Source organism: Chiloscyllium plagiosum, chromosome 42 (genome assembly GCF_004010195.1).
Source record: "Chiloscyllium plagiosum isolate BGI_BamShark_2017 chromosome 42, ASM401019v2, whole genome shotgun sequence".
NCBI classification, from domain to species: domain Eukaryota; kingdom Metazoa; phylum Chordata; class Chondrichthyes; order Orectolobiformes; family Hemiscylliidae; genus Chiloscyllium; species Chiloscyllium plagiosum.
In genome coordinates, this window is record NC_057751.1 from 5,344,522 (window position 1) to 5,357,641 (window position 13,120).

Here is a 13,120-nt window from a genome sequence, read left to right on the forward strand (position 1 = left end):
GTGTGTGTGTGTCCGTCCGTGCGTGCCTGTGAATGTGAGAGAGAGAGAGTGTCTGAACTGTGTGTGTATGTTTCCAGGTTCAGATTTGGCAGGGATTTAACTTTTCCCATATTTCCATGCTATTTCCATTGAACTGGAGCCAGGTTGGAACTTCAAAGGTGCATTGCATTGGAGTGGATTTACAGAACCTGGAGTTCAGGTTGGAGAGATGGTTTTCCGGGATCTGAGTGAGTGAGGAAGTTTGATGCCAAGCTGGTTTTGATTTGTTTGTTTTGTATTGAGCAAGGCACCTTGGTCTGCTTCAGTATAACCCAAAGAGCTAGCAGGGGTTGGTGATGGACTACCAGGAGGTTTTTTTCTTTCTGAAGTTAAATCAGAACAGCTGGCAGCTGGGAGAGGAAAATTGTATAGTCCCACAGAGATGGCTGGTCACTGCCTGGGAAACTAAGGGAAAGGAAAAGCCTCTTCTTGATCCAATTTTTTTTTTCTCCTCCATCAAAGCCTCTTCAAGTGAAGGGTTTTCACTTTCAGATGTTCTTCATCCTGAGGAAGCAGGGTCTGGAAATTTCCTCAGAGATCTGCCAAGGAAGTCAATCTGCCCCGAGTGAATCTCTTCATTATTTGGTCATGGGAGACATGGGGAGATTGGGGGGGGTGCGGGGTGGGTGGCGTTTATGTTGTCCTTCCATGATTGTCCCAGAGGCCAGTGGAGAGTTGACCACATCGGTGTGGGTCTGGAGTCACATGCAGGCCAGGCGTGGGTGCCACAGACTGAACAAACCTCAGGAGTCTGGGAGGGAGTGTCAGGACTGCACTCGCTGGTGTCAATGAGGTTAACCAGTCCATGCAATGATAGAATCAGGCTGCTGCTGGGTTACACCAGGGTGATGGAGGAGTAGCACTTAGAAAGGAAACTGACCCCTTCCCCTCACAGTGTGCTTGCCTCCATCACAAGCTCCTGTCAAATTTCTCGCCCATTCCACTGGCCTTCATTTGAAATTGCAGTCAGTGCTCAAGGGAGAGCCAAGAACATTTGACCTCAATTTGTTCAAAAAACATTCCATCAATTTGAAACTGTCTGCTCCAATTGCACAGACCTTATCACACAGGAATTCACTGGCAAGTTGATGACTATGGATTCGGTTACTGTGTCATAAATGCTAGGTTACACTCCACTCTCTAAACTCACTCTCAGGTCGCCATTATTCTGTACAGAAACCATCCTGATGAGATTCCAGTCTGTAATTCACTCTTGGGTAGCTGCTATTCTATAAATGAACCAACCTGAACACCTCGATTAGGTTGTAGTCTGTAACTCATTCCCAGGAATCCATTACTCTCTCTATATATGATTAGATTACTTACAGTGTGGAAACAGGCCCTTCAGCCCAACAAGTCCACACCGCCCCACCGAAGCGCAACCCACCCATACCCCTACATTTACCCCTTACCTAACACTACGGGCAATTTAGCATGGCCAATTCACCTGACCTGCACATCTTTGGACTGTGGGAGGAAACCGGAGCACCCGGAGGAAACCCACGCAGACACGGGGAGAACGTGCAAACTCCACACAGTCAGTCGCCTGAGGTGGGAATTGAACCCGGGTCTCTGGCGCTGTGAGGCAGCAGTGCTCACCACTGTGCCACCGTGCTGCCAATATCACCCGAATCTCCTCGATTAGATTCCGGTCTGAAAGTCACTCCCAGGAATCTGTTATTCTATAGAGAAACCATCCCGAATCCCTGGATTAGATTCCAGTCTGTCACTCCCCACTCCCCCATCTATCTGTTACTCTGTACGTAAACCATCCTGAACCCCTTCAGAGAATTGAGACACAAGGTGGAGGGGAACAGAGGGATTGTGGTTTCCACAGTGTTACCCTGGAGCAGCTGTGTGTGTGTGTGCGTTTGTGTGCACACACATGTCTGTGTGTGTGTGCGCGCACGTGGGCACACACATGTCTGTGTGTGTGTGAAGAGCTTAAACAGTTGAGAAGAGAATGATATTTTCAACCCTTCCACGATCAAACATGCCAACGATAGAGTGAAGTGCTCTTCCACATTTATCTGAGTCAGCACTCCCACCATGATTTGTTGGGACTGAAAGGTGCTGGAAAACATAGGAAAAAAATGACTGTCTTGGTCTGTGCACAGCTCAAAGCCAGATGATGACCCTGTGGGATGGTTTTTCCCTTAAAGCTGGAGTTCAGTCATTCAGCTCTTCAGTGCCTTGGAGGGAGCAGTGTCATCATTCATTGTCACAATCTGAGGTTCCCTCTGAATTGCCATTATCATCAAATGTGCAAAGGCATCCAGGACTGGTCTCCATCCAGTTTCAATTCTTTATGTCCCTACTTTGTCTGCAATAATTACAGCAACTCATTGCGTGTCAAAAACTGCGGGTGCTTTCAAAGTGATCTGTCTAATTCCAAGAACACTTTCATTTCCTTAGCAGTTTGTTTTCCTTCTTGGTCCATGGTGAGAGTTTAATGTGAAAATTGTCTGTCTTCTTACAGAGTGGTCTTCCTGCAGGTCAGCATGAATGAGGGTCTGAGTTTCATCTCCAGTTTTGTCACCATCACAACAGTCCACTGTGTGAGTAAAACCACCCTAACCTATCAACACTTTACAATCTGGGGAGATAAAATCATGGGATTTTTCTCTTCCTCATCTGATCTCTCAGTCTCACGATACTTAGAAGCAAGGGCTAGTTGACCCAACAAATCTGTGAATTGACGTTAACCTAGCCCAAACCTTCTATTTTAAATCCCCCATCCTCCGAAATAACAGCTTCTCCCCTCTTAAATCCCACACAACATTAAAGAATTCCCTGAGATTGTTATGATCCCAGCTCAAGCAAGTAGTGGACAAGTCAGATCGCAGAGCTAACCTTGGCGAGACAGTGTTTGGTTCTTGCATTCTGTTACCATAATTGTTTGTCACCAAAAATATTCACATGTGCCTGCCAGTGTTCTTTAACACGTGCACAGGTTTACCCCATGAAGCATTAAAAAAGCTGTGTGTGTATCCAACGTTTTGTCCCAAAACATCGACTTTCCTGCTCCTCGGATGCTGTCTGACCTGCTGTGCTTTTTCAGCTTGACAGCTACTGACTATATGTACATCCATTTGAAAAGATCTGAACCAAAGCAGCAAAACAAAGTTTCAACCCTTTTCCTAGCATTATCCTTGACAGATACTCAAACCCAGAGAAATATCATTCTGTTCACAACTGTTTAATTTCTTCTCTTGCAGAATCTTCCCACTTCATCGCTGCTGAGATAGTTTTTTCAGTTTTTTTTTTCCCCAGCTCTGCTGGACTAAACCCACTTTCCGTTCTGATGACCTGAAGAGTTCTGCACAAACTCTCACAGCTTTGAGACCTCAACCCTTCTATTGAACTGAAAACTTGATTCTCATAACCTAGTGATCTCTGATCTGCTGCTTTTTTTTCTGTCATAAACTCAGCATTATAACATATTACCAGTGAACACCACAGGTATCCCATGAGGTGCTGAATTGTGTCATATATTTCTCAGAAATTATATCTTTAGATGACTATTCCCAATGACTTTCTGAATTCTGAATGAAAAACAGCTTCACTTCACAGACCTGAAACAAAAATCCCTCTGCCTTTGCATTAAAACTCCAAATTCTCAAATGAAAATATATTATCCGTCTGAGGCACAGGATCAACTTTGTCATTTCTTGATGTCAGATTTATTTATCATTTCTGGATCATGGGGAAACAGTGCCTTACTATTCTGGGAAATTAGTGAGATAAGGTTACAAGTTTGTCCCTTCTGCTTCTTCCCAAACAATGTCTGCTCTTTCTTTGTGTCTAACAAGGCCACAATAGAGAAAGGAATGACCTCTATGACTTTGCTCTTGCAATATTGCAGGATGCAATTATTCGAACGTGTTTGTGTTTGGCTGATTGAAGGAACAGCTGCTTCCTTCTGTTACAATCCCCAGGGACACTGACAATTTTCAGGAAGGCATGCATGGCCCAGCAACCAATGGAAATAACTGAAAGGCAAATTCTTGCATTCCAAGCTTTTACTGTAAATAACAAACCAAAATTAGATTAGACTAGATTCCCTACAGTGTGGAACAGGCCCTTCGGCCCAACAAGTCCACACCGACCCTCTGAAGAGTAACCCACACAGACCCCATTCCCCTCTGGCTAATGCACCTGACCCGTTGGACAACAACCCGGTGTCATGTAATTTTTAACTTTGTCCACCCGGCTCCTGCACATCAAGACTGAGAAGTAGTGAAACGAACAGGGCCAGAGGAAAGGTATCCTGGGGCCTTGAGTGAGTCAAGGGAGGCGACAGAAGGGATGCTTGCAAATATTTTCAATTCCTCCCTGGCCACATGAGGAGCAGCTCAGGGCTGGAGGACAGCCAATGTGGGACCCTTTATCATGAATGGAGGAAAGGGCGGCCTTGAGTGAGTCAAGGGAGGCGACAGAAGGGATGCTTGCAAATATTTTCAATTCCCCCCTGGCCACATGAGGAGCAGCTCAGGGCTGGAGGACAGCCAATGTGGGACCCTTCATCATGAATGGAAGAAAGGGCATAAGTTTAAGGGGGGGGGATGAAAGGATTTAAAAGGGACCTAAGGGGAAACGTTTTCACGCAGAGGGTGGTACGTGTATGGAATGAGCTGCCAGAGGATGTGGTGGAGGCTGGTACAATTGCAACATTTAAAAGGCATTTGGGTGGGTATATGAATAGGAAGGGTTTGGAGGGATATGGGCCAAGTGCTGGCAAATGGGACGAGATTAATTTAGGACATCTGGTCGGCATGAACCAGCTGGATTGAATGGTCTGTTTCCATGCTATACATCTCCGTGCCTCTATGATAAACCAGGAAATGACCGACCAGTCAGTTGGACCTCAGCACTGGGGAAGCTATTCGAAGGAATTCTGCGTGCCAGAATTAATGTGCGTTTGGAGAGGCAGGGATTAACCATGCTTTTGTTAAGGGACGAGATTAATTTAGGATATCTGGTCGGCATGAACCAGCTGGACTGAATGGTCTGTTTCCATGCTATACATCTCCGTGCCTCTATGATAAACCAGGAAATGACCCACCAGTCAGTTGGACCTCAGCACTGGGGAAGCTATTCGAAGGAATTCTGCGTGCCAGAATTAATGTGCGTTTGGAGAGGCAGGGATTAACCATGCTTTTGTTAAGGGCAGCTCATGTCTGACCAGGTACATCAGTGAGGGCAACGCTTTCAACATAGTCAGCTTGGACTGCAGCAAGGCTTTTGATTGGGTCCTACATGGGAGACTGACAGCAAAATGGGATCCCAAGAAATTTGCCTCATGGGACCCAGAATGGTAGTGGAAGCAGAAGGTGATTGTCAAGGGTTGTTTTTGTGACTGGGAGTCTGTGCTGTTTGTGGTTTTACTTGAATGTAGTAGGGTCAACAGTTGGATGATAATTGGTGAGGTGGTAAACATTGAGGAGGGCAGCCTGAGACTGGTCAGATGGACTGATCAGTGGCAAATGGAATTCAATCTGAATACATATCAGGTGATGCAGCAGACAAGGATTAGGGTGAGGGTTAAGGTTCAGGCATTAAGACAATGGAATACAGGATAAACATATGACCCAGGGAAACACTGAGGAGCAGAGGGACCTTGGTGTGCATCTCCACCAGTCTCATCTCAGGACAGGTCAATGAAGTGGTTAAAGAGGCAGTTGGGACACTGAGGTGTAGGGTTTAAGAGCAGGGGGTTAATGCTGGAACAGTATAAACTGTTGGTTCTGCCACAACTCGAGTGCTGTGTACAGTTGTGGAACCCACATTACAGCAGGGAATGTGATAACACTGGAGAACATGCAGACAGAGATTTACCAGGATGTTACCTGGTGCTGAGAGTTTCCCTGATGAAGAGAAATTGGACAGACTGGGGTTGTTTACCCTGGAACAGTGGAGATGGAGAGGGGACATGTTTGAGATGGGAAAAATGATGAAGGGGGTAAACAGGGGAGGCAGGAAGAAGGTGGAGAGATCAGTGTCTGGGAGTGGAGATTGATGGGAAGGGGCAGGAGGTTTCGAGGGGATGTGAGGGAAATCTTTTTCACACAGAGTATGGTGGGGAATCTGGCGTTGACTGCCTGTCAGGGCGAGAGAGGCAGAAACCCCATCCCATCGAGGAAGTATTGTGAACCTGTGATGGTCAGGTGATAGTCCAAGGGCTAGGTAATGGAATCAGACTCATGAGGAAGCAGGTTTTAATTGGTGGGCCTTTATCCTAGCTCAACACCTCGATGAATCTCTGACCCCCTGATGGAGCAGTGCGACTGTTTGACCGGAGAGTTCATGCAATTTCCCGAAAGCAACATGTCCAAGAGAAATGTTGTTTTCAGAGTTCCTTCTGAAGGCACGAGCAGTCTACTTTGTGCAATCATTCACTGTCGCCTTAGGAAAACAACCATCTGGGTTCCAATCATTGCAATGTTCATGCTGCCCCTCCCCTCCTAATACACTGCAAATTCTCAGAAACAGTCCCTCAAATCAGTGTCTCTTCAAAAAAAAAACAGGAGCCAGCTTTCTCCTCTTCCCCCCGTCCTGCTTCCACCCCCCACAGCTGCCCTTGTCAACTCAGCTAGATTCAAAGGCTCTGTGGGTGATTAGTCATTTTTGAGAAACTTGTGTTTTGCTAAACAGCAGATTAAACAGTTTATCTCCAACCAGACCTGAAGCATTCAGTGCCAAGTGAGATTCTGTGTCATTGGGTTTAAAAATAGTTGAGGTCTATACAACAGTGGAGTAAGTCAGTCTTTCCAGGAGCCAGTCGGCATCACCCAGCGTTGTCCTGAAAGAGCAGGAGAAAGCACCCTGGGATCTCCTGTTAACACACCGGCTCAGAGACTGTAGCACTACCCTCTCTCCTAGTGTCCAAGAACCAACCTACTGCTCACATCAAATTCGGCTCATTCTGTTTCTCTTGTCCTCGTTCTGGGGTCATTGTAGTTCATGAGGTTATGGAAGATGGCCAAGAGTAAGCAAATGGAGTACAGTGTGGGAAAATGTGATGTTCTTCAGTTTGGAAGGGAGAACAAAAGAACAGTATTATTGAAATGGGCAAAACCTGCAGAAAGCTACAGTACAAAGGGACTTGGGGGTTGGGGGGGGTGCGGTTGGGGGTGGAATTGTGCATCAAACACGGAAAGCTAGCACACAGGGGCAGCAGGGAATCAGGAAGGGTTCGCCCGCACTTCAAGGCAGTTCAAGCAGTTTAAGAGTAGAGGTCGTATTGCAAGTGTACAAGGTGCTGGGGAGACCACATGTGGAGTACTGTGGGCAGTTTTGGTCCCCCTTATTTAACAAAAGATATTGTTTCACTGGAGGCAGTTCCCAGAATGTTGACACAGATGCTCCCTGGGATGGAGGGATTCACTTCTTGGCAAAGGCAAACAGGTTGGGACTCTACTCACTGAGGTGAGGAAGGATGGAAGGTGATCTCATTGTCACACCCAGGATTGTGAAGGGGATTGATAGGGTAACTGCTGACAGGATGTTTCCCCTGATGGGAGAATCTCCGAGCAGAGGGCACAGTCTCGGAATAAAGGGGCATCAATTTCAGACTGAGATGAGGAAGAATTTTGTCTCTCAGAAGGTTGTGGGTCTTTGGAACTCCATGGCACAGAGAGCTGTAGGGGACAGAGTCCTTGTGGATATTGAAGGCTAAGACAGAGAGATTCTTGATCAGTCGGGGAAACAAGGGCTATGGGGAAAGGGCAGGAAAGTGGACGTGAGGAATGCTGGATCAGCCATGATCCTATTGAATGGCAGAGGGGCTGAATGGCCTACATTTCCTGTGGTCCCATGGTCCTTGGGTCTTACTTGAACACTTCAGGTGTACAGAAAGGTCCACAGTGACTGTAAAGGACGGGGGAGAAAAGAATGTCCAGGCTCTGAAATTATTGGAGTCGATATTGAGTCCAGAGGGTCCTCAGGCGAAATAGGAAGTGTTGTTCTTCCAGCTTGCACTGACCTTCACTGGGGCACTGCAGCAAGCCTGAGACAGAGATGTTGGTCAGGGAACACGGTGCTGTGTTGGATTGGCAGGCAACTGGAAGCTCAGGGTCTTTTTTGGTGGACACAACATCTAGATTGAAGGGGAAGATGGGTAAACCCATGAGGGAGGAAGGAAGAAAATCCAGGTTCTAGCCTGAGATGAAGAGAGGGTGTAGCATAAAGAGCTGCAGTGGGGCTGAATGGCCTGCACCAGCGCTGTCTTTTCTCTGTAATCTTATGGAATACTGAGGGAAAGGATAGAGCAGTGGGGATAGGTACAGATCAGTGTCATTGTACTCTTTTCAGGATTTGTTTGCCTCAGGAAGTCACCGTTAACCAGAGGTGCACACAGAACCCTTGGCAGCTTTCTCATGGTGGAGTGCTTACAAGCGAAGAGAGTTATCTGTGGGAGGATCTGCCTGCTCTTACTCTTGTCTCACAGAGTAGCAGATCATTGAATGTCAGTGGTACAGAGCCAGTGAGTGACCTTCCTTGAGGTTCCGAGAGAGAGAGAAGAACTCTGTGTGAGACAATCCTTCTGTCAGAACGACGTTTGGGCTTGATCACAAACCAGGGTGTCTCTGGCCAGCATTTACCGTGTGGATTTCTTATCTTGGCCAAACGGGGAATCGTTTGCCTTTAGCACAGAAAAACAGAGAGAGAGAGAGAGAGAAAGAGAAAAAAACAGAGAGAGAGAGAAAAAACAGAGAGAGAGAGAGTGAGAGAGAAAGAGAAAAAACAGAGAGAGAGAGAATGAAAAACAGAGAGAGAGAAAAAACAGAGAGAGAGAGAGAGAGAGAGAATGCCTGTGTTCAATTGCACACAGCCACTATGCCTGGCCCAAGCTGCTGACTGTACAGTGCCTGTAGTGTCTCTCCCTGCTTGATGTTGGAACTGCAGCATTCCTCTCTCTCTCTCTGTGTTGCCTGAGCATCTCTCAGTGATTGAAATCACATGTGTGTCCACACTGCAGATCTCCTGTTTCAATTCCAGGCAGGAAGGGAACCAGAAGTCACATGGTATCTCTGTAACAAAACAAAACATTGTGACTGTACCCCTGTGTGAGTCAGCCGTGTGTGCAACGCGGGCGATACGCCTGTCACACTCCTTCCAGAGGGATGGGGGTGCGGTGGGGGGAAGGGGAAAGGGAAGGATAGACCTGAAACAATAAGGCAGCTTCAATGAACCTGGCCTGAACACTCTGCATTGCTTTTGCTGCAGTCAAGGGGCCTTTTCTGTGGTGACGCCCCACACAAACCACCTTGTCTTCAAGCAGCTATTTGCTGTCTTAAATCTTCCAACATTGCGACATTTCACTTTTAACCCTTCCCACCACTTCAGTCCCTTGAAATGAGGAGGGTGACAAATGTCATCTCTGAGGGCACATTGGGGGCCGGCAGATGATGGGCAAGATGAGGGTGTCCTCTCTGCCACCCTTGGGTGCCAAAGGGGAGGTGACCGCCTTATTACTGGGTGACTGTGTCCTTTTAGGGAAGGAAATCTTCCATCCTCACCTGGTCTGGCCTACACGTGACTCCAGACCCACAGCCAATGTGGGATGGGCACCAAATGTTGGCCTCGACAATGATTGCCCACAGCCTACAGTTGAACAAAATAACACACGGTCAGTCATAGGGCTATTGTGGCACAGGGGTAGTGTCCCTCCCTCCGGCCCAGGGAGGCCTGGGTTTGGGTCCGCCTGGCTCCCAAGGTGTGCAGGTTGACTGGGGAAGAATTTCGATTGTTGTCAGTGGCGGGATGGGAGAAGGCATGTGGGAAGGGTTCCTGCTGGTGAACCCATCAGGGTCAGGCAGCCATGAAACCCATGGGTCTGTCATCCCTGAGCTTCCTGGAAACAACTGGAACAGTTCAATTTTTAAAAAAAAACACAAACGAACATAATGCCTTTTTAAAGGGACTGCCAAGAGGCCAGCAAAAATAAACAGTGTTAAAATAAGCAGACTGCGTTTGCTGGATATGAAAAGGGACAGAGGGAAACAGTGAGCTGTGGCAGTGAATCAAATTGAGAGAGGAGGGGTTTGTGCTTTGTCTGATCAGCGTTTTCATTCCCTGTGTGGGCATTGCTCTGAAGGTCAGTGGCGAAGGGTCCCTTCCGTTGGCTAACATCCACCAGGAAAGGGGATCCCACTCCCTTTCAACTGAGCAGTTTGGGACAGGGCACATTGGCATGAAGCTCGAGCCCAGACTCTCAAACTGGAGGATGTCAGGGACGGGAATGAGCTTATTCTCACAGGAACTGAGAATCAGAGGGGCGATGTTTTGTTGCAGTGGAGAATAAGTGGGATTCTTTACCTCAGAGGGCTGAGTAGGCTGGCCTGCTAAGTGTGTTCAAGGCTGGGTTTTTAATCAGTCAGGGGGAATCGAGGGGCACGGGGAAACATTGGGTGACTCAGTGGTCAGCACAGCTGTCTCACAGGGCTAGGAACACGGGTTCGATTCCAGCCTCGGGCCACTGTTCCTGTGGAATTTGCACATTCTCCCTGTGTAGGCATGCATTTCCTCCAGGTGCTCTGGTTTCCTCCCACAGTCCAAAGATGTGTACGTTAGGGTGGATTGGCCAGGCTAAATTGCCCATAGTGCTCAGGGATGTGTGGGTTAGCCATGGGAAAGGCAGGGTTATAGGAATAGGGTGGTCGGGGGGGGGTGGGGGGGGGGGGGATGCTCTTTGGGAGGGTTGGTGCACATTCGATGGGCCGAATAGCCTGCTCCCACACTTTTGGGATTCTAGGGAGGTGGAGCTGAGGGTGATCTGCTGTGCCGCGATCCCATTGAATGGTGGAGCAGGGCCGATGGGCTGAATGGCTGATTCCCTCACAGTTGGCACATTGAAAAGGAGGTGGCCATCTTGCAGTGGACTGGTCACTCAGGGGCACTCTGGGCACAAGGCTTCACAATCCCAGCTGTTGGAAAGACAATTCAATGAATAATAAACGTGGACTTGAAAGGCAGGCCTCGGCACAGGGACCATGACAGTGATCATTCCGATAACATCCAGAAATCTGCCCTTCTCTCTGGACTCTGAGCGTTTGCAGATGGACAGCAATGTTGCTGACTCTGAGTCAGTTCCAGATCAAGGAGGGACAGGCCATAATGCTGGCCTTGCCAACTGGGACCTCCACTTCATGGATCAATGAAGTCAGAGTTACTGGGAAGAGCCTCCCAATCTTCGATGGGATTGACCTGTGTGACTTGGGAAAGGAATACACAAGGTGCTTTCCAGTTCACTTCCTCCCCTTGGCATGAGGGAAACATGACTCTTTATCCTGAAGGACCTTCAGTTTGCAGGTTTGAACAGTTCCACCATGGCCAGCAAGGAGTTAACGTTTCCATTGTTGGCCGGGCCGTGTAGCTCTGAGCCAGAGGATCCTTACCAGGATCTGAGGTAACACACCAAACTGCGGTGACAATCATCGCCTCCCACTTTCAACATAGAAAATAGGTGCAGGAGTAGGCCATTCGGCCCTTCCAGCCTGCACCATCATTCAGTACCACCATGGCTGATCGTGTAATCTCAGTATCCCACTCCCACTTTCTCCCTTAATCCGGTTATCTGCAAACCCCACGTCCAGCTCCATCTTGATGATATCTAAAGAATTGGCCCCACAGCAGCTTCCTGTGGGAGAGAATTCCACAGGTTCACAACTCTCTGAGTGAAGCAGCTCTTCCTTATTCTGAGACTGTGACCCCTAGTTCTGAACTTCCCCAATATCAGGAACATTCTTCCCACATCAAGCCTGACCAAACCCATCAGGATGTAAATGTTCCTCGGAGGTCCCCCCTCATTCTTTTAAATTCCAGTGAATACCAGCCCAGTCGATGCTGTCTTTCCTCACGTGTCAGTCCTGCCTTCCTGGGGATCAGTCTGGGTGAACCTTCGCTGGACTCTCTCAATGGCAAGAACGGCCTTCCTCAGACTACGAGACCAAATCTGCAAACAATACTCAAGCTGTGGCCTCACCAAAGGCCTGTATAACTGCAATAAGACATCCAGTACTCAATTCCTCACTAAAATACCAGGCATTCAGTGCAGGTGAGACCGAGACCAGGCAGATGGTCTTCCACACACCCTCGCCAAGTTCTGACCGCACTGGTGAGGTGTTTCCCCCACAGGGTTTTGGTGCAGCCTGAGAGATAGCCAATCAGCAGAGGTCTCACCCTGTGGCCCCTGGGTAAACAGGGAACCAGCCCTGTTTCTGTACTCCCCAGGGTACCATGAGCTTGGGCCATCTCCCCACTTCCTGGTGCTTGTGTGAGGAGCCACTGTTCTCGCAGGGAGTCACGATGCCAGGGAGCAGGGTGGCGGACAGGGGGTCAAGGATGAGGCTGGGTCAGAGGGTGAAGGTCACCCCTCCCCTCCCCTTCCCCCGGTTCATTAAAAGGAGTTTCTGACACATTGTTCTGGGTTTCTGTCATGTGGGGACCACCCCTGACCCAGCATGTTTGTTGGCACTGGGCTTCTGCTTGGTTAAGGTATTTCGACCCTGTCTTCAATAAAAACAGCTGAGCCCTCTCATGGTGGGAGTTACTCCCACTTCCTTTCCACTGGGAAAGAGAGGGGAAAACCCAGCGGCCGCTGGCAGCCCCCACAGAAGGAGAAAGGATGACAGGAGAGCAGGGGGAGAGAGGAAACGTCAAATCCCCTGAGGAATGAGTCCTTTTGCCATTCCCCAAATCCTCCAAATAAAGAAGGCCTTTTGGAGGAGTGAGGGGATGCAGCAATTCATGTGCAGCAGTGAAATGAGGTTGGACCCTGGAGAAACGAGCAAACGTTTCCTCAGTTTTGAAAACTTCATTCCCTGACTTTGGGATGGAATTACCCGAGAGATAGTTGGCCAGCACACCTGGCCATAGGCCCCAGCTTCTTTCTAACTTCTTTGCAGGGATAGTCAAGGAACGCCAGTGTCACGGGAACGAAACCTTTATTTGCTGCAGTGGATTTTTAAAGAATAAAATCCGCGCACACAAGCAGTGATTGCGCCACCCCCTTGAACTCGAAGGAGTTGTTTTACTCTGAAAGCTTAATCCTCAGCATGTATATTGCAAACTTCCTGTC

General features: G+C 48.4%; 1 protein-coding gene across 2 annotated transcripts in view; it reads left to right on the plus strand.

Moving 5' to 3' along the window:
* The window catches only part of LOC122543053 (anthrax toxin receptor 1-like), a 142,149-nt gene that overhangs the window by 67,179 nt on the left and 61,850 nt on the right, over positions 1-13,120 (plus strand). For both annotated transcript variants that reach the window (XM_043681251.1, XM_043681250.1), the window contains exon 12: positions 2,519-2,597. In XM_043681251.1, coding sequence (XP_043537186.1) covers positions 2,519-2,597 — 79 coding nt within the window. The remainder of the gene's footprint in view (positions 1-2,518; positions 2,598-13,120) is intronic.